Source organism: Sminthopsis crassicaudata, chromosome 3 (genome assembly GCF_048593235.1).
Source record: "Sminthopsis crassicaudata isolate SCR6 chromosome 3, ASM4859323v1, whole genome shotgun sequence".
Taxonomy (NCBI): Eukaryota; Metazoa; Chordata; class Mammalia; order Dasyuromorphia; family Dasyuridae; genus Sminthopsis; species Sminthopsis crassicaudata.
Genome location: NC_133619.1, coordinates 225,429,065 through 225,451,666, shown reverse-complemented (window position 1 = coordinate 225,451,666; position 22,602 = coordinate 225,429,065). Strand labels below are relative to the sequence as shown.

Below are 22,602 nucleotides of genomic sequence, written 5' to 3'. Positions count from 1 at the left end.
CTCAAAATCTAGATCCAGATTTTTCTCTATACTACGTCAGCCCCTAAGAAGTTGGTATCAAACATTCACCCAACTAAGTTACTTCCAAAGGTGACATAACCTATGTTTGAGTTAACATAACTTATGCATAAGCAATTCTTTTTTGGGTGCTATTGACTCACTGCTATTCTGGGTCAATCAGTTAACTTTGAGTTTCACTTATCACTGACATGATTGCCCATAAAGTCTGGCAGACTCCTATAACCAGATCTTTGACTTCTTACTTTTTTTACCTTTCAAAGTTCACAAAATTGTAGCTTGAATCTATTCCATTTCAATATTCCTTCCAATGAGTTTTTTTTTCATTTTTTTTGCTTTTGCTTTATTGTATCTTGATTTCTCATAATGCCATTAGCTTCCATTTGCTCAATTCTAATTTTTAAGGAATTATTTTCCTTGGTGAGCTTTTCGCTTTTTTTTTTTTTTTTTTTTTTTTTTTTTTGCTGAGGCAATTGGGATTAAGTAACTACCCACACAGCTAGAAAGTGTTAAGTGTCTTAAGGTCTGAGGGTAGATTTGCACTCAGGTCCTCCTGACTTCAGGGCTGGTGCTTTATCCACTGTTCCACCTACCTGCCCACAATTTTGCTTTTTAAGACATTCTTCTCATCTGCTTTTTGTATTTCCTTTTGCACCACTCTTAATTCTCTTCCTAATTTTTCTTCTATTTCTCTTATTTGATTTTCAAAATCCCTTTGAGCTCTTCCATAGCCTGAGTTCAATTCTTGGAGGCTTTGGATTTAGAACTTTGAATTTATCTTCTGAATGTGTATTTTGATCTTCCTTGCAACCATAATGACTGTCTATGGTCAGAGCCTTTTTCTGTTGTTTGCTCATTTTGGTAGCCTATGACTCAGCTTTTAATTCTTTGTTAAAGTAGGGCTCTGTTTCTCTAGAAGGTATACTATCCCAAGTTTCAGGGATTTTGTGCAAATGTTTTCAGAGATCCTTGTAGGGACCTGACTACATATCCTCTTTTCTGCCCTAGATTTGTTAGGAATATCCCTACTCTACTGTATTTGTAAGATGCTAAAGTCAACATAGTCCTTCCTCTTACAGGTTGAGGTTTCTGAAAGCTGCCACCACCACTACCGTTCACACTCACTCATGGTATGCTGGTTTCCTAAGGACCTCTCAACCTATTGACATATCTTTCCTGTCAGCCTTCCAAATTGTCTTTGATGTCTCTGGATTAGGATGTCTGAAAACCACCAGTACTGCCACTGATTGAGAGGTCCTTAGGCCTGTTCCCATGTTTCTGGGTCTGGGCTCAGGATCAGGCTGTGCTGGCATGGCCTGCACGAGAACTGCAGGCTAGACTTCCATCCTGCTGAGCTTCTAAATTGTCTTTGGCCATAAAATGTTCTACTCTTTTAGGTATTCTGATGATCTAAGATTTGTTTAGAATCATTATTTAGAAGAAGTTGAAGTAGTTTGGAGGAGAGATTGGTGAGTTCCTGCCTTTATTCCACCTTCTTGGCTCCATCCCCCTTTCTTTCCCCACCCCATATTTCTTCATCTAAATAAAAAAGAATGGACATAACCAAGACAAAAGCAGCATCAAGTTCATATAATCATAGCTTCATGTCAGTCTAAGAGGGAAGAATAGACCACTAGTATTAGCTCTCTATCTCTCAATTCAGAGGCTTACAGCAGTTCTTGCTTCCCTACTTACCATACTTAGCCAAGTAGAAAAGAGAATAAGACTAAGTAACTGAGGCCTTTTGTATTCTTATTCAGTTCTGGTTCAGAAGCTATTAACAAAAAACAACCACCTTTCCCCACCTAACCTTAAACAGACTGGAAAGTCATAAAATACACAAATGCCTGGAAGTCCATGTGTGGGGGTAGGTGGAGTTACAACACACTGTGCATGTTATGCATATTCATATAGGCTACTTTTTCCTTGTCCAGTCACTTGTTAAATTAGCTCTGGTCCGTTTCTCCACTGTCAGACTATAGGCTCCTCAAGAGTAGGATATACATAGAGTTGATAGTCAATAAGTATTTTTTGCATAAATGAATGACTTGAATCACTGGTTACTTATTTGGTAATCAACTTTCCTGATAAATAAATAAGCCTTTGGTGAGCTAAAATAGTTATCCTCCTACTTGCCATCCAGGGGAGAGGGTGGAGGGAAGGAGGGGAAAAGTTGAAGTAGAAGTCTTTGCAAGGGTCTATGTTCAAAAATTACCCATGCATATGTTTTGTATATAAAAAGCTATAATAAAAAAATCTGAAAATAAATACAAGAAACTAAAAACTAAAATACTATACCACCCTCACAAAAAAACAAAACAAAAAAAAGTTGTCCTTAAATCTAGGTGCTGTGGCTCATACTCATAAGAACTACCTTTCCAAACCTCATCACTGACCTAACATCTCTCACTTTTTACAAAACTCTAACAAATCTTTCTCCTAGCTCACAGTAGATTAGAAGCAGCAAATTAGAAGGTTGAAAGAAGATGCTAGCAGCAGCCGTACACAGCCTGACGCCGAATGAGGAAAAAGAACAAGCAATAAAAAGCAGTGACAATTTTTTTTTTTTTCTAAATCACAGCCATATAGTAGTTGGGCAATGCATGTCACTAAGCATCTGGCATATAGTTCCATATTCCTCAAATCATTCCAATTACTTCCTATCTCTTGATTAGATAACTCCAACTATACCTCAAGTTGCTCTTGCCTACTAGAAAATTTATCTCCTTGAACTCTGAAGACTCAATATTATCTGCCATGCTATCTGCCATGAGGTTGGACCTTGAAGACCATTAACAATGTAATTATCTATTTCTTGAATAACCTTTCTCCAATAAACCACCTAGACTCATTCCTCAATGGTTAGCAGACTTGCACTTCTTCATATGATTCTTATCACAACGATTCTAAATCCACTGGTTCTCAATGTACACATCCTATAACTTCCCTAACCTCTGGCTCTCTCATTTTCATCCTCTTCAACTATATGCCCCCAAAGTTGGATTTCAGATGTGCTTATCTTTTCCATTCCTCTACAATGTTTGCTCCATAATTTAAAAACTTATTTTTACCTTAAGCTTTTTCCTTTTATACTTCTTTTGGCCTTAAGATAGGGTTCCTATATGAAAGTATTATTTCTCTTCTTGCCCATTCTAATACTGACTGTATTTTCTCTTAATGTTCCCTATATTCATAGGCTATGACAGAGACTTTAGAATATTTTTGGCTCCCCATGGTTATTTCCTTACTATTCCTCTACCATCATTACTTAGCAATGTCTTCTTTAAGATTCATGATATTCACATTACTTGCCCTATTTGCATCTTGATGACCATTGTCTACCAAAACTCAGGACATTTTTCTTCCTTTATGAGTTTAGTTATTGGCTGTGGTTTTTCCTCTTTATCTTAGTTCTCCTTATTATATTAGGGCATTTCAATATATATCCTAAGTTTTCCTCAATTACCTTTACCTTTCAATTTCTCAGTTAACTCATTGTTAAGCCTTACTCCTTTGCTCTATTTCAGCTACAGAGATGGCTATGCCCTTGATCTGGCCTTTACCCACAAGTGTTCTGTGTTAATGAATTCAAAAATTCCTTTATCTGATCACAATCTTTTATCATTCCATCTTTTCATGTTTCTTATAAACCCCTAATACTCTTCTTCAAGCTCATTGTATCTTTCAGTCCCTCCTTCCTTCTATACTTTGAAAGGTTATCACCTATTTACTGGCTACATTATCCTCCCTCTTGATCCATTGTTGAATTAGTCAAATTTACACTATCCTCTGCACTCAATCCCTTTTCTCCTTATATTATCACCTATCATATTTAGTCAAACACTAACCTTGGATTACTTGCCCTATCTGCTTCCTTTGTCTATATTTATATGTTGCTAAATAAAGCTGAAGAAAATCACAAAAACCTCCATTCTGATAGATGTGGCTCTTTCCAATAATGAGATGATTCAAATCTGTTCCAATAATCTTGTAATGAAGAGAGCCATCTATACCCAAAGAGAGGACTGTGGGAACTGTGTGGACATAGCATTTTCACTGTTTCTGTTGTTGTTTGCTTGTATTTTGTTTTCTTTTTCAGTTTTTTCCTCCTTGATCTGACTTTTCTTGTGCAGAAAGATAATTGTGTAAATATGTATATATATATTGGATTTAACATATATTTTAACATATTTAACATGTATTAGATTACCTGCCATCTGGGGGGGGGGTTGGGAAAGAGGGGAAAAATTGGAACACAAAAATTACTCATGCATATGTTTTGTAAATAAAAAGCTTTAATTTTTAAAAAAGAAAAAAAAAAAGAAAATCACAAAAACCATGCTGATTATATCCACAAATTTATACTTCACAATTTCAACTGGGTTCTCATTACAGCAAAGTAAACAATTTATAAAACTCTAACAGATTCACTATCTTACCCACTACAACAAACATGCCAAATCTTTTAAAAAATCATTCCTCAGGTCTTCCACTCCTATCTTTAGCTAAAAAAAAAAAAAAAAATAAAAATAAAAAAACACTTAAAAATGGGGATGTTCACTGAGAGTTTCCTCTTCTCCTTTTGGCCTCTTCTCATATCACTCAGACATCTTTCCTCATTAACTCCTCCTTTACCCCATCACATAGGAAGATGAGGATCTTTTCCTTGGCAAGACAACTCCCACTAAATATACTCTTTATTTGTTTGGCAAGGAAATTGGGCTTACATGACCTGCCAAGAGCCACACAGCTAGTAAGTGTCAAGTGTCTGAAGCTGGATCTGAACTCAGTTCCTCTTATCTTCAGGGACAATGAATGCTCTATCCACTGTACTATCTAGCTGTCCCTTAAATAATACACTCCTAATGCCATCATCTCTTTTTTTCTTCAAGAGACTGTCCCATCTAACACCTTAATCTCTCTGAAATCTTTACTTCTTCCCCTATCTGCCTCCTTCAATGATGTCCACAAGTCCATTCATTTCTCCCTTATCTTTAAAAAATATCTGACCATCCACATTAGCTATTGGTCTATTTTTCTTTTCTTTTTGGTTAAACTTGAGAAAGATATTTATACTTGGCACTTTTCTCTTTCTTCCCACTCACCTATAAACTATCTACAATTAGGTTTTGGACCTCATTTATTGAAACTGATTTTCTGAAGTCACCAATCATCTCTTAATTAGAAAGTATAAAAGCCCTTTAAGAAATTCTGATCCTTCTTCATCTCTCTGCAATCTGTGATACTGTTAATGACCTTTTACTTCTGGATTACCCTTTATTTTTATCTAGGTTTTCATGTTACTGTTGTCTGCTTTTTCATTGCCTTTGCTGAATTTTTATCCATGTCATACCCACTAGGTCCCTCAAATCTCTGTCCTGAGCCCTTTTCTTATTTCATTCTATACTGTCTTGCTTGGTTATCACATCAGTTCCCATGGATTCAATATAATCTCTAAGCAAATGATTTCCAGATCTATGTAGCTATCCATAGTCTATATCCTGATCTCCAGTTCTTCATAACCAAAATAAGGAAAGCTTTGGAAATCAGGAGGAATTGTATATTGTATAATCATCTCAAATCCCAAATGCCCAAAACAAAACTTTATTTTCCCCCAAAAATCCTTTCCCCTTTCCAATTTCTTTTTCTTTTTTTACTACCAAGGCCAACACCATTCTCTCAGAATCTAAACCTTGATGTTATCCTTCACTATTCTCACTAACATTACATAGCTAATCTGTTGCCAAATAATGTTAATTAATTAAGTTTTTCCTCTATGTAATTCATCTTTTACTCACACTAAAATGATTTTTCTAAAACACACATTTGTCCTCTCTGTATTCAATAAACGCATGTGCCTCCCTTTTATCTCCAGGATCAGATGAAAAATCCTCTGTTGGCAATTAAGGTTCTTCAACACAAAAATAGAAAAACCTTTCCTACTTTTCCAGTCTTTTCACACTTCCCTTCCATCTTTGCACTTTCTTCTAGCTACACTTACTTGCTGATCCCTCACATGCTTTTGTCACTCTCCTCACTCTATGCCTTTTCCCTTAGAAATAGCTAGGATGCTTTTCCTCCTCACCTCAAATTCCTAGGTTCCCTGACTTGACTCAAATCTCCTCTTCTACAGGATGCCTTTACTACCCCTCTGTTACTAATCCTTCTCTTTTGAAGTTATCTTCTATTTATACTTGGTAGATGTGGGGAGTTTTGCTTGTTGCCTTTCCTTGGAACTCAAGTACTTAGTTAGCATGGTGCTTGATATATATTAAGTATTTAATAGATGCACATTGCCCTGGATCACTGGTTGTCATGGTGGAGGGGTTTACTTAGTTCAGTGAAACTCTTGAGCTATGCTGTGCAGGATTTTCCAGATGGACAGGTCATAGTATAGAGTTCTGATAAAAGGTGACACACTGAAAAAGGAAAAAGCAAATCACTCCAGTATCTTTGCTAAGGAAATCTCATGGATAATATGAAAATTATAAAAGAGATATGACAATGGAAGATGAGTCCTTCAGGTCAGAAGATGTCCAACACTTTACTGGGGAAGAGTGAAGGACAATTACAAGTAGCTCCAGAAAGAAAGAAGCAGCTGGGCCAAAACTCTAAGGAAGCTCAGCTGTGTTTGTGTCTGGTGACAAAAGGAAAGTTTGATGCTGTAAAGATCAATATTGAATAGCAAATTGTAATGTAAGATCTATAAACCAAGGTAAGCTCAAGGTGATCAAATAGGAGAGGGAAAGACATCTTGGGTGTTAGTGATCTTCAGTGGATAGGAATAGGAGAATTTAATTCAGGTAATCATTACATATACTACTGTAAGCAAGAATTCATTAGAAGAAATGGAGAAGCTCTCATGATCAATAAAAGAGTAAGAAAAGCAGGACAGGAGTGTAATCTAAAAAAAACAACAATGTATTTGAGTCTAAGACAAAGTATTCAATTTCACAATAATACAAATTCAGGTTTCAATCACCAGTGCTAAAGAGGTCAAAATTGTTCAGTTCTATGATGACCTACACCATCTGGAAATAACATTTTAAAATGTCACATTCATCATAGGGGATTGGAATGTTAAGTAGGAAATCAAAAGATAACTGGAATAGGACAAAATTTGGCCTTGGAGTACAGACTAAAGCAAGGCAGAGACTGATAAAGTTTTATCAAGATAACACTGATCAGAGCAAACACTTTTTCAACAGCCCAAAAGATGACTCTACACAAGAACAGCACCCTTGAATCAAGTCAAGGGGGTCTTAGGAAGCATTACAATAAAGCTCTAGTAGAGATGAACTCAGTCATCTGGGCTATTTAAAATCCTAAAAGATGTGTTGTACTCATTTGCCAGCAAATTTGGATAATTCAACAGTGGCCACTAGATTGAAAAAAAAAAAGTTTATATCCCAATCCTAAAAAAGGGCAATGCTAAGAAATTTTCAAATTATCAAACAATTGCACTCATTTAACACATAAGCAAGATTATGCTTAAAATTTTCTGCAAGTTAGGTTTCAGCATTATATGAACTGAGAATTACCAAGCTGGTTTTCAGAGGCAGGGGAATTGGAGACCAAATTGCCAGTGCTCATAGGATTGGGAGAAAACATGGGATTCCAGAAAAAAAAAAAATCTTCTTCATTGACTACACAAAAGCTTTTGAAAATGTGGCTCACTACACATTGTAGCATATTCTTAAAGAGATCGGAGTACTACATCATCTTACTTGTCCTCTAAGGAATCTGTGTGTGGGCCAAGAAGCGACAGTTTGAATCAAACATGGAACAACAGATTGGTTTAAGATTGGGAAAGTGTACTATAATGCTGTACATTGTCACCTTATTTATTTAACTTTTAAGCAGAGTAGGAATCATGTGAAATGCCAGAATGGATGAATCAAAAGCCAGATTTAAGGTTACTGTGTAAAACAGCAACAATCTCAGATATGTAGATAAAACAACCCAGGCAGTAGAAAGTGAAGAATGAAACAGCTAATTGATGAAGGTGAAAAAGCAGAGTGTAAAGACTGGCTTAAAACAAACATTGAGAAAACACCCCCAACAATATCTAAAATCTTGGCAACTCTCATTATTCTTGGCAAGTAGAAGGAGAATAAATGGAAGCAGTGTCAGAGTTTATATTCTTGGGCTCGAAGATCACTGCAGACAGCATCTGCAGTTCTGAAATTGAAAGATGCTTCTTCATTGGGAGGAAAGCTATAGCAAAACTGGATAGCTTACTAAAAAGCAGAGATATAACCTTGCCAACAAAAATCCATATAATCGAAGTTATGATTTTTCCAATAGCAACATATGGCTAAGAGAGTTGGAGTATAAGGAAAGCTAAACACCACAAAATTGGCAAGATTTTTGAGAGTCCCCTGGAATGCAAGGAGATCACTTAAAGTGTCCACAAACTTCTGTCTTGGAGTAAAATGGACTCTGAAGAGAGAGGTCTGGGTTTTTAAAAGTTATAGTCTTTTGCTTGTTATGACCCTATACTGGAAACCTGGAGAAAATCACTTAAAGCTTGGGCTTGGCTCATGTGTACAGTCCCTTTAAAAGGGATCAGATGAGTACTAAATGTTCACTAACTAAATATTACTTCACATAATAAATGTAGTTTAGAGGCTAGCCATTTATTTCCTCTCTCCAAAAGAAACACTCAAAACACAAACTCATAAATGTACATTGTCAAAAATGTACAATCATAACTCATTACAATATGATACAGTATCTTATAATTCCTGTTCTACTCTCTCAGGAGGTTGATAACTTAACTTGAAACATTTTGTGGAACAGCTAAACAATCATTTAATCTTCACCTTGACTCTGCCCTCCTTAAACAGATTCTTAAAGGTACAGGTCTCTATCCAAACAAGACAAGGCTTGAACTTTTCTTCCTTTTGGTGGTCACTGTCTCTGATAAAGTAAAAAACTGAAAAAACTCTTCTCATCAACTTTAACTGTGAGACCCAAGAAATCTTGACCTGTCGGACTCATGAGGATGCCTGAAAGCCTGGATATATTTATTTCAGAATCATTATTACTAATGCTAAGGGAAAGAAAAAACAGAAGAGGCAGCCAAGGTCTTGAGATTCCCCTCCAGACTCCCTTAGACAAACGTTTGCTCTAGCTTCAGTGAGAGAAGAGACTGATAAGTTGGAGGAGGAATGTACCCCTCTTTCTCTTAAGACAAAGCCTCACAGAACATGCCAGTCTTGGCAAACTGGAAAAGCAGTGTTTCAGAGGGTAGTCATTCCTTTTGAGGTTTACTGAGTGGGTGGCATGGCTCAGTGGCCAATTTTCTTTTGAAATATACCTCTCCTCTTGCTGCCACCCTTGGGACCAATGTATTTATTACATGATCCCTGGACCCTGATTTTCCTGTGTTCAGTCAGAGCATAAGCAGCCCACTAAAAGTGATCAGAGGAGCTCTCTCCCTTTTATGTGTAGTCTATAGGGGGCACACATCCTAATTGGAGCATAAAGGTGAGGGGAGTTTCATGAATATAAAACTATATAAGGATGAGGATTAGACCTATGATTTCACAGGTATAAGGTAATTCCCCGACTGAGAAAACTCCCTATCTTCTCTGCAATTTATAATCTCTTTTAGATCAGGAAGGGATTAAGTGACTTGCCCTGAGTCCCATAGCCACTTGAATGCAGGCCTTTCATAGCTTAAAGGCTGGGCCGCATTGCCTCATATTCGTATGATTATAACATAACATTATAAATAATGTGTGTATTTTAAAACCACCACTTAGTGTGCTTTAAAAAAATCAAGCTTCAATTATCTGAAAAGGTCACATCTTCGAGGCCACGTGAAGATAAGTGACATCAGGCACAGACGTACCATCTTTTCAACTTTAATGACATTTATATACTACTTGTTCCTCACAACCCACTAGTGAGGTGGGTATTTAGTCCTACTTCACAGATGAAGAAACTGAGGGTCACAGTGCTTAAGTGACTAGCCCAGGACACAGTAAATGCATTTCTTCGGCTCTAGCCTCTAGACGTCTGCCCGCCTCCTGGACTGTACAGGTAGGAATATCTCCTCCCGGGGTGAATTCTCCTTCCCACCTTTGGGGCAGGGTCTCTTGGACTCCCACTAGCAGGGGGTTGGTAGCCCCAAGGATGCCCCGCTTCCAGATAGCATTCTTTGTTCTAAGGGCCTGGAGAACGATCCGAGGGGGAACTTCTGTGGGGAAGGCCCCCCCCAGCTCCCGTACCCCCAGGACATCCCGCAAACAGCCGAGCTCCGCCGGGACTGAGGGGGGAAGGGCTCGAGCGAACCGTTGTCAGGCTCCCCGCGCGAGGCCCCGCCCCCGCCCCGTGCCTGTTCTCGCGCGGGCGAGGCGGTGAGCCGCGCGCGCCATCGTCACCCCCTCCCTGCTGCGCGTCTCCATCCCCCCCCCACCCTCCCCTTTTCCCCTCCCCTACAGCTCGGGTGCGCGCTCTGGGCTAGGGAAAGCGGCGCGAGCCGGGCGGCTGCTCACGTTCAGGCGCGGGGGCGGCTCCGGGGCCTGAGCGAGCGCTGCTGCTGCTGCCGCCGCCGCCGCGGGCAGCGGACAGAGGAGGAAGAAGAAGAGAAGGAGGAGGAGGCTCCCGCCGTGGTTGCTGGAGACCCCCGCGGGAAGTGAGTACTACTGGGGGGCGGCAGCAGAGGAGGAGAAGGAGGCCGAGAGAATGGGGTGAAGGCAGCCGGCTGCGCCCCCCGAAGGAAGGCAGTCCGGCAGCCTGGCAGTCAGCTGGGGTCCCTGCGGGCGCGAGCTCTGATCAGGGACCCAGCGGACCCCGGAGCCCGCCTGGATCGGCCCCCGGCGGGCGGGCTCAGCGCCGCGCGCTAGAGGGGCTGCTGTTAATGCGGGGGACCCGGGTCTGCACCAGAACCCGAGGGGGAGGGGTGCCCGGCCGTGCCCCGGGAGACCGCGCGGGGCCGGGACCGGGGCCGGTGCTAACTGCGGCGTGCCTGCCAGAAAGACAGGACCTCGGGTGCCCGGTGCAGCTGCTGAGTCGCTGACCGGAGCTGACTCTGAGGCTGGAGGGGGAGCGATCCGAGGGCAAGCTGCACTATATGCTCAACCTCGAGAAAGGGGAGGGTCCCCTCCTTTCCCACCCCCTCTCTCCCCGGCGCGTCGCGTGCCAGGTTTGCTGCTGCTCTTTGCCACTCGAGAACGCGGCGGCGCCGAGGACTCCTTGGCACCTTCCGTCCTGGAGCAGTGATGAGCCGAGCTGATGTTGCCTGGAGGAAAGAAGACAATCTGCAGCGAGTGCTGAAGGGGTGAATGGGGCAGGTCCTGGCAGAGGGCAGGTAAAGGAGGCAGGCCCTGGCAGATGGAAGTGGTTATCGGTCATCCAGTCTTGAGAGAAAATAAGAGACTAGCAGTGAAAGTGATCCAGAGTTCTGAGTCTCTAAAAAGAAAATTGCTGTGGGGTTTGAGATCAGGTGTAAGTCTCATTGTTAAGTGCCTTAGTCTGGCCTTGCAATGAGGCCCTCTGGCATGATCATTAACAAATATTTATTGAGTGCCTGCTGTAGGTGTAGGACACACAGTGCTGGATAGGTCTTGTAAAGGCCTCTTGAAAACCAGTAGTTCTTTTGGGGGGACAGATATACAGGTGAACAATAAGGTGACAGTGAGCTTTATAATTTATAACTTAGTTTTAGCCTGCTGAACTCCTTTGTTTCTTTATCTGGAAATTTGTTGCTTAAATAACCTGTTTGTGGGAGAAAAGCACAAGGGTCAAATGGATAGCTGAGTGCAGTTTTGGATTATCTTAGAAAACCTTAGATTCAATAATTAGAAGATTGATGAAACACGAGAGCCAGGATTTCATTAGTTGCCCAATTGGCTACTCTTTATTTAGGTTGAGTAGTGCAGAGTCACCACAACACATTAAGGTGCACATATGTACTTTCCATATGGAGAGTTGTTCCCTAACCTTTTCAGCATAGGTCTAACTTCTCAGCATGAACATTTCAAAATAGTGGCTACTACTATGGGATACATTGTTTTCTCCTCTGCTATCATGACACTTTCAAGTGACTATAAGTTGTATCAAAAGAGTTTGTTTCTTTAGACTCTTAGAATGATCTATTGTTTCCTTTTAATATGTAACGTGCTCATTTCATATTATTGGAGTATTTAGGTACTTTTACTTAAGAATGGTGTCCTTTATCATGACATAGAAAACTTATATGTGTTTACTGTTGGTGGACTGTGAAGGCTTCTCCTTGTTCTGTTTCTTATTTGAGTATAGGGGTCTCAAATTCCAGGGCTGTTGTTTGAATTGCTTTGGGTTGCACTGCCTGTTGGGTTACTTTGTCTGCCAAATTAAAACTTGACCTTTTATGAGTTCTGAGAAAATTCTTAGTACTCATTGGTGAAGTTGCCCTTTAGAGTATAGTGTACTTTAGATAAAACTGATAGATTTCAAAAAATCAGACTAGTCCCTCAGTCACTGAACACTTATTTAAATCAGCATATATTATGTGCTAAGCACTGGGGATATAAAGAAAGGCAAAAACTGATAATAAACACTGTTGGTTGTTATTAACAAATTGCATATTTTAAGTAATTTTCATGAAATTCAGTTGGGGAGGAGGTACTGGTAACATATTCTTGTTAACTGTTATAAACATGTTTTGTAAATTCTGGACATTTAAAATATACTGCCTACACAGAGAGTGAAAATTTTCTATTATGAGTGTGCTGCCACTCCTGAAAAACACAGTTCCTACTGGAAAAGCAGATGTAAATTTAGCCAGTATATAATATATGCCTAATCTGTGCCAGGTGTGTGAGTGGGAATATAAATATAAAAGTGAGTTACTTCAAGGAATTACATGTGTGAAGTTACACCATGCTTATGGATAAGTGAATACAACAACAAAAACAACAACAAACAACAACAATAACAAATGTTGGGATTGGGAGAATTTGACAAACTAACCACTATGGGAATTAGAAGGGATCACTTGAAGGAGGGAGCAGGTGTCTTGAAAGGAAGTGGGAGAATTTCAAGAGGCAAGATTGATGAGGGAGAACAAGATCTGATTGGATGTGGGTAAAAGGGAGGAAAATAAAGATTTGGGATGATTTCTAGGATTCTAAGTGATTGAAGAATGATGGTTCCTTTGCCAGAATTAGGGAAATTAGAGAGGAAGGTTTAGGAGGAAAGATAATCAACCCTGTTTTGGACATGTTGAGATTAAGATGTCTATGGGACATTAAGATAAAAATCTTCATTAGATAGAGGGACTAAAACATAGGAGATATATGAGGGCTATGTATGTAGAATTAGGAATCATCTTCATAGAGATGACAATTGAATCAAAGAGAGTTGATAAGATCACTGAGAATGATTTATCATAGGCATTGTACCTTGTTAGTAGTTGTACCAGGTCATAGCCATAAAATGTGCAAGGGCTTTAGAAATCATCTAGCTCAGTCTTCTGATTTTACAAGTTAAAGTTAAGGAAATTAAGGTGCTAGAGAAGTTAAACAGTAGAATTATGACTAGAAGAATTCAGTTTTCCTAACTTTCAGTTCTTCAATGCTTTTTCCAATACATCAAAATGGTATGCCCACAAATACTTATGAGCACATATGGTATTTACTATTCACAGTTTTTTTTATTGGTTTGAGGGTTCAGAGAATGGAAAAAATATCATTGGAGAAATTTATGATGTGAAATTTTTGAGAGTAAGGGATAACTAATGAAACACAGTGCTCTATTGATACTATGCATAATGTTAAAGAGTGCTATAGGAAGCCTTCTAGCATTTTGGGTAGATTAAAAAAAAAAAAAAAAAACAGTTGCACAGGATAAGAGGGGAGGCATGGTTTGTCATCATTGGAGGCTGTAGCCTAATTGATGAGATCACAGATCAGTTGAAGTATTCAAAGTTCAGTGCCTTGGTTTTGCACAAATATTATAAATGAATTGCAAGTACATGGTATGTGATTCTCATGTGTTTGTTATTTTCAAAAAATTTGCTTTAGCAGTTATTTTGATTTGTAACTTCTATTTAAAAACATAGTTTTTCAAAATACCATCTATCAAGTTCAAAATACCATCTATCCATTTATCTCTCTATCCATCCATCCATCTATCTATCTATAATAGTACTATTTTCACTGAACTTTTTGTCATCAGAGTTTAATTAAACTTTTTCTCACCTGTGGAGCTTCCTCTGGACTTCTCAGTTACACCTAGTTTGTTCAATCTTGCTTCTATTTACTTGTCATGCCTTCAATTGATTTCTTAACACCTTCCTTAAAGGAGTAACCCTTGCCCTAACTTTCCCTGCTAGTGAGAGATCTTATTATTGTTTATTCAATCTAGGATCTTATCTCCATTTTATCTCTTGGCCCTTACTAATCTTGTGACTTCTTTTTAGGGACAATTCTTAAAGATACCAAGTCTTTTATTCCGGATCAAAACATCGGAACAGAACAATTTTTAAACAAACTTCATAGTGATTTCTTCATACCTTCCAAACTAATGTTTAGGAAAGTTGCTTATCCTTTGATTTGAAAACGATGAATGACATCACAGCATGATGACTTGGCTTATGTGTGAATTGGATTTAAGTGAAGCAGTCTTGTAGCTAGTTGTCAGTCTCACTCTCTTCCAGAGTCATTGAAGTCCAGTGTCAAGACAAAAGTTTGGATTTTATTCAATGATGAAGGAGGCAGTAGAGGACCTTGGCATCTCTGATCGACTCAGCTGTGCCTCACAATAGAAGTGTTAGTACTCCCTGAACATCTCATACTTTGGAAGGACTGTTCAATGCCAAATGAAGTTGGTAGGCTATTAATGTTGAATTGGTTACCCTTATATCCATCAATTAGTAATTTTGAATTAATAAGTTTTTTAGCTTTGAATTTTCAAAAACTAAGGCCAATTAAAGGTTTTCTTCATTTGGTTTTCTTTTTGACTAGAGTAGTATTATATATCATTTGAAATCAAGTATTATTGTTATTGTTTTTTATACCTAAGTAGACATCGGGGTAAAACTGTTCTCTTTATTCAAGCAAACTATATAAGATTCCTGTTGATCTTAAGGCATACTTTGGTAAGGCAAAAATGTTAGTTTTTTGTTGGGTGACATTCATTATTTTGTAATATGTTTTATATATATATATATGTATATATATATATATATATATATATATTGATGTTTGTATTGTACAATTAAGCGAATATCCTCTTTTTAAAATGCCACTTTTTATAGTTAAACATTTATTTTTTTCTTATCTCCCTAACTCCCTTGCCCTATCTGTGAGAAAAAAAAAACTCACAAAATTCTGTAACAAATATAATCAAATAAATAAAATTTCCATTTTGGCCATGTCTATAAATGTGTATCTTAATCTGTATATTAGTCCAGTGATTTTGTCAGGAGATGGATAGAATTTTTCATCATTGGTCTTTTCAAGTCATAGTTGATCACTGTGTTAAATTAGTTCTTTAGTTTCTCAGAATTGTTCATGTTTGCATCATTGACACATCATTGACAAATTATTCTTCTAGTTCTACTAACTTTACTATTCATTAATTCAGATATCTTGCCAGGTTTTTCTGAATTTGTATCTTTTCTTTTTATAGAACAATAGTATTTGATTACACTTATATACCATAATTTCCCAATTACACCCTCTTATTTTCCAGTTCTTTGCTTATACTGTTTACAGAAGTACTACATATACTTTTGTACATAATGGGGCCCTTTCCTCTTTTTCTTTTGATCTCTTTAGAGTATAGGTCTAGCAGTGGGTCAAAGTGACACAGAATTAGTAACTTTCAGTGAATGGTTCCATGGTTTTCAGAATAACAAAACCAATTCATAGTATTGCTTCACCACCAGTGTATCATTAATGTCTTGATTGCCTTCAATATTTATCATTTTCTTTCTTTTTGTTCAACTTTACTAATCAGATAGGTGTGAAGTGCACCTCAGAGTTGCTTTAATTTGCAAATCCTTTTCTAATTACTAGTGATTTGGGATATTTTTAAAAATAAGTGCATGGAAAACCTGGATTTCTTCTTTTCCCAGCTGCCTGTTCACATCCTTTGATGATTTATCAGTTGAAAAGTGGCTCTTATTCTTAATACATTTGAATCAATTCCTTATATATCTCAAAAATGGGACTTTTATACAAAGTAACTGTATGGATATATATACACATATTGTATTTAACATATACTTTAACATATTTAATATGTATTGGTTTACTTGCCATCTGGGAGAAGGGGTGGGGGGAAGGAGGGGAAAAGTTGGAAGAAAGTTTTGCAAGGGTCAATGTTGAAAAATTACCCATGAATATATCTTGTAAATAAAAAGCTATAATAAAAAAGAATTAGAAAAGAAATGTTTTTAACCAGTTAATCAATTATTGTACCAACATATTAGATAATACTATAGTAAACTTTGCACATAGCAAGTGCTTAAAAAAATGGGACTTTTATCAGAGAAATTCACCATAAATTTTTTTCCCTAGTTTTACTTGTTCTATATAGGTTAAACATGTACAATTTTTCTAAGCATATTTCCACATTTATCATGATACACAAGAAAAATCAGACCAAAAAGGGGGAAAAATGAGAGGGAAAAACAATAAACAAATAACAACAATCAAAAAGGTGAAAATACTGTGTTGTGATCCTCATTCAGTCCCCATAGTCCTCTCTTTGGATGCAGATGGCTCTTTCCATCACAAGTCTATTGGAATTAGCCTGAATCATTTCATTGTTGAGAAGAGCCAAATCCATCACAGTTGATCATCACATAATTTTATTTTTGCTGATCGTTTCTTATAGAACAGTAATATTCCATTACATTCACATACCATAATTTATTCAGCCATTCCCCAATTGATTGGTATTCACTTAGTTTACAGTTGCCACTACAAAAAAAACAAGCAGCAATGTTTTTGAAATAAAAAGTCTTGGTTATTATGGGAAAAAGAATTAAATGAAGACTAGTTTTCCTTTGGCTTCAATATATCTCCAGACTACTTAAAAGAGGTTTTGCTTACATATAACTAGCTTGCTATTGGGACAAGATCAAATATAGAAATGTGTAAGTCTTTTCAAAATATTATGAATGAAAATTATCTCATATAGGAAATGGGCATAAGTACTGCAGAACTTTCTGTTTTTAATTTTTCCTCCTTCCACTAGATCTTTATTTATTCAGATTTGGTGGGAAGGATCCTTGGGACTGAAATATCTTAAGGTTTATTGGGGTTAGCCCAAATCAAAATTACTGAAATATAAATTAGGGGATAGAGACATTATTCTGCATGCTCTTCATTTCAAATGTTTTCTTTTACTTTCTGCTTTCATTATTTTCCAGGTGGCATTATACTTTTTCTTCCCCACTTTTGGTGTCAAAAGAGTTCTCAGATCCTTAATTTACACTAAAGTACGAATGACTGACAATGCCTTAAAATGCTATTCTCTTTGAATGGCATTGGCATTTTAATTGGAAATTAAATGTCACAGTTGCATTTTAAGGTCAATATCAGCAGGTAGAAAAATATTCCTTTGGAGAGAGGGTAAAGGGGAAGTAGACTGTGGTGGAGTGGTGAGTAAACCAATAAGAGGAACATTTATCTATATACCTGAAATCACAAATTATGTCTTTCTATAATTCCAGTTCTGAAGAAAAGTTTTAGATTTAGAGCTGCACAGGAGGGAACCATCTCATTTTCTGTGTAAAATACCGTTAAGTAAATGTGTGAGCCTGAGCAAGTCACAACTTCTATTTGCCTATCAATTCCCTCTTAAGTAAAATGAGGATAATAATAGTCCCCACTTACCTTCCAAGCATGTTGTGTGAGGATCAAATGAGATAGTAATTGTAAAATACTTAGTACATTGACTGGTACATAGTAAATAAATGTTAGTTATTGGTTATCTATTAAGTGTTAGGTTCTTAGCATGATATAAGGAACTGGGTTAGACCTAGAGTGAAAATGCTCTTAGAAAAAGAAGCAGTATAGAAAAGTGATGTATAATAACACATATTCTTCTTTTCCTTTTGATTTAATATTAAACCAAGTAGGATGATGGTGGACACTAGAAAAAACTGTTAAATACTATTTCTTCACATATATTTAAGATGTGGGGGAAAAGGTGGAAGAATTCATTATTAAAAAAGCCTGAAACAGATTGGAAAAATAAATCTGGCAAAGTTTAGACTAGTATAAGTATAAGTATAAATACTATACATGATAATCTTCAGGTATTGTGACAGGCTATTCTGTGAAAGGACAATCTTTGACTATTTTGAGGATATATGCAGAGGAAGAATAATTTGATTATTGAGAACCCTAAAAATAGATTGACCAGAGTTTAAATAAAAATAACCACCATGTATATTTGGTCCTCTCTCATATTTTTGGGAAGAATATGATATGATGGAAGTTGTAGTGGGTTCCAATAAAGGGGAAGGTGATTTTAGAAGTAATCCAGTGATTAGGAAAATAGTTTTCTACCAGAAATTCCAGTTAAAACAGAATTTTGGTTAATAATATATGGATGCTGAGTTACCTACTATTCTTTTAAAGGGGCAATAGGAGAAAAAGTGTTAGTCTTAATTAGGAGGCCTGTCAGAGCAGGAGTGCTGTAAATGTTTGACACCTGGATCACTGGGAACAAAATATAAGCAGACAGTAGTAAGTTCAATCTGAATTATTACCATTTTCCCATCACTTTCTTAAGTCTAGATAATCAATAATGCAATAAACCAAGTCCTGAATTGTGTCTGTCAATTTCCAAGTTGTAAATGCACCTACTGAAAATTTAGCAATGAGCTAGAGATCCTATTTGAAACGGCTCCAGCACATCCCTGCTTGGTTTCATGTGTTTCAATATTGACAAAGCTAGAAATTTCTAGAATTAGGTTTTTAATTCTGGAATATAAAATGAGTAAAAAACATTTCTTAGCCATGGAAAAGAAAAAAAAAAGAGATAAGCTTAAATGTTTTAAATAGTTTTCAATGATATGTTAATTTAATTCAGCTCAAATATTACAGTGCCTACTTTAGCCATTTTTAAAGTTCTGACTAGTTCTGACTAAAGTTCTGACAAAGCATTGCAAAGATGTAGGGATAATATATTGAGATTGTTTGGGGGGTGGGTATAGACCATATTTTATTCTTTTACTTGACAGAGATCCTAGCTCTTCTACTTGCTAACTGTATAAACTTGGGCAAGCCATTTAATCTAGGCTTTAGTTTTCTTATCTTTAAAATAAGAGAATTAGACCAGATGACATTTAATGTCCCTTCTACCTTCAAATCTGTCATTTTCTGAAAGCAGCTTTGTTATTATTTTTGTAGTCCATCTACAAATACTCTTTTCTTATTAATGGTGTGGCCTATTTTTATATTCTCATAATTAAAATGCTTCAAATCACTCTCTTGCCCATTTCCAAGCTCCTTACAGCCACCAAAATAATATTCTTTGAGTATAGATCTGACTATCTCAGTCCTCTGCTCAGTAAGCTCCAGTAGTTCCTTATGATTCTAGAATCAATGCAGACTCTTCTGCTTAACATTTAAAGCTTTTCACATCCTGGCCCCAACCTGTCCTCTTTAATGCTATGTTCAGCCACACTGATTTTCTTGTTTCTCATACATGACATTCTATCTCTGTGCCTTTCTACAGGCTGTCTTCCATGCTTGAAATATACTTCTTCCTCATTTCTGTTTCTGAGAATTGGTGGTTTCCAACTGGCACATTAATACATGATTGATGGAACTATGGATTGACCTACCTATTCTGGAAAACAATTTGTAAATGTCTTAACCTCAAGGAGGTAAAAAACAGAAAGTGAGGTCACATATATTCTGAAATTTTAGTAGCAAATACTACTAGCACTTTTGAATAAAGAGATCCCTTTGTGATTTAAATGCTTCTCAAATATACTGCAAGCTCAAGCTAGGTGCTTCCTTTTCCTATAATTATTCATTATGACAAACATGTACAGTGCTGGATAATTTCATCACACTCTACATTCAGATAGCATATCAGTTAACTAATTCTTCCTGTGAGAGGAACAGTGATGGGGGTTAAGGGTAGTACTCCTAAGAAGTAATTTTCTAAGGAGTTGGGATTCTGATTTCCTGATAAAGATAGAGACATCCACCAGATACTCTTATAGGTTGAAAGCCAGTGCTACTGAGGTACTACCCCAGTCTGTTATCAAATCCTGTTTTGTGTAGCCTCCAGATTTGAAGATCTTGGGAAATACCTTACCCTCACCATGTTAAGTGTAGATTAAAACCTTAAAATGCCATTTTTTTTCCCTTTGAATGGACATTAAGGAAATTGAGAATCTTTAGGTTTCTTTACCTATAAAACAGTCTTCAACTTTATGGTAGGCATTTAAAATTTTTCTTGCATTCATTAAGGCCCCATTCCCTATTCTGAATCTTAAAATCACTTGATTCTGATTCTAGAAACCTATCTTTTTCTTATGCAGGAATACAACCTTCTTTTATTGTTCATCTTTGTTGCCTAAGGACCTGTCTACTTTTACACTCCCATCTTTTCCAATACCAGGAAATACTCTTTAAGCAATACCATCTGTCAGTTCCAATTCTTGGGGTTTCATTTACAAGTTGATTCATATGATGGAAATATTGACCAATGACAAATTGTATTTATTGAAATTGTAACTATCCTATGCTAGGAGGATTTGTTTTGCTCTCTCTGTCTCTGTCTCTCTCTCTGTTTGTTTTTTCCCCTCATTTAAATTAGTGAGGGGAAGGGGACTAGTAATAATTATATAAAAATAAAAAGAAATAAAAATAAAATAAATATAAAAAATAAAAAGAGGGTCATTGAAACATTGAAAAATGTACAGAAGAGAACAGATTAGAATTGATGTCAATAAAATTTCTGTCAATTAAAATGTTGTTTAAATAATTCAGGATTGAATAAGATTTCAAATTAGCATGCACACTGATTATTTGATGGCTTCATTTTAAAACTTGGAAAGAATGAGGATACAGAGAAGGAAATAGACTAGGAGACATTTTTGAAAGTAATGTATAGAATTATATACTTTCAAAAAAAGGAAATGTTATGAAAGGTCTCATAGTACAATCCCTTTTTGTTCTTCTGTGCATGTATTTAAGTGTTTGAATAAAAATGAAATAAAAAAAAGTTTTGCAGTTTGTCAGTTTGCTTGATTTAGACCATCTATAAACTTTTATTTGGATATTAATACTCTAAGTATGAAATCATTGTCCAGTGATCAGCAAGTGGACATATATTTGGAGGATCTTGTTCATATTAACTTGACAGTCTTTCTATAAAGTAAACCAGAAGAAAGGAAGACATTTCAGGTAAATGAATAGGATGGCTTACAAGGATTCTTTGGAGAAGCAAAGAAAGGAGTTGTTGGATTATATTTATTGTGTACCTCCAAATCAACAAGAGATATTATTTTATGGACTATTTGTTCATCATATATTATTAATGATATAATATTTGAAAAAAGAAAATCTCTATGAAAATAATTTCAGCTTATGCAATATGCATGATGGAGGAAGAAGTTGGAAAGAAATTTTTTGAAGAACTTGAGAAAATCTTTCAGATCAGCATACAAGCTGATAATTGGTGATGACTTCAAAACAAAAATTGGAATAGATGGGGATAGAGAGAAGCATATGGAAAACTTTGGGTTAGGAGAAAGAAATGAGAGAGATGCCAAAGAATTGTAAATTATAAAGTTTTGTGCCTTTATGAATATTTTCTTTAAAAAAAAATTGATAGGGTTTAGAATTAGCACCCATCAAATAACATCACAAAGAAAGAAATTGACTATATTGTGACAGACAGGAAAAGACATAATTGGTGGGATAGTTATTTCTAAGTCAGCTATCTGTGCCCAGTCAGATCACTGATTTGTTAGAGCTTACATCAGAATTTATAATAAAAAAATAATAAGGAAAAGATATATATATATATATATATATATATATATATATATATAATTGAACAACTCAATCCTGAACTGTTAAAACAAATATTGTAATTGATAGAAGTCATATTGACAGCAATCACAGTTCTTTTATGCAGAAGTTTAATCAGTGTAATATAATTGCTATAACCAGGAGCCCCAAAGAGCTCAGAAAGCACTTTAGTCAGCAAACATATGATTTACTTGTTAAACAGAGAGAAACAGCTGCCAGAGGCATCACTGGGTTAGGATATAAACTCATTTAGAAGATCTTATAAAGAGTGATGGACGATTATGAACATCATAATCTCATAAAACAGTGAGAAGCAGTGAAGGGTAAAACCAGTTTAAAGAAAGTTTGGCAAGTTATTCAATGAAGCAGTCATCTTCAGGGCATTTAAGGACAAAAATGGGAAGAGAACATCAAATAAAAATATAGAAAAGAATAATAAACATCATTATAACAAACTGTTTTCTCCATCAGGATAGTAGAACTACTATGTTTGTACTTTAACATCACTACTATATGCACTTACAGGGAAGTAGAAATGGCACTAAATAGAGCAAAGAGTTGTAACAACAGAAATAAC

General features: G+C 36.6%; 1 protein-coding gene across 22 annotated transcripts in view; it reads left to right on the top strand.

Annotated features, from left to right (window-relative positions):
* The first annotated feature begins 10,465 nt into the window (after nt 1-10,465).
* The window catches only part of DTNB (dystrobrevin beta), a 366,632-nt gene continuing 354,495 nt past the window's right edge, over nt 10,466-22,602 (top strand). For 4 of the 22 annotated variants that reach the window (XM_074300093.1, XM_074300085.1, XM_074300087.1 and 1 more), the window contains exon 1: nt 10,970-11,338. In XM_074300093.1, coding sequence (XP_074156194.1) covers nt 11,313-11,338 — 26 coding nt within the window. In that variant the 5' untranslated portion in view covers nt 10,970-11,312. Of the gene's footprint in view, nt 10,664-10,962; nt 11,339-22,602 lie in introns of those variants that run through there. The other 18 variants (XM_074300084.1, XM_074300076.1, XM_074300075.1 and 15 more) reach the window with 13 other exon arrangements.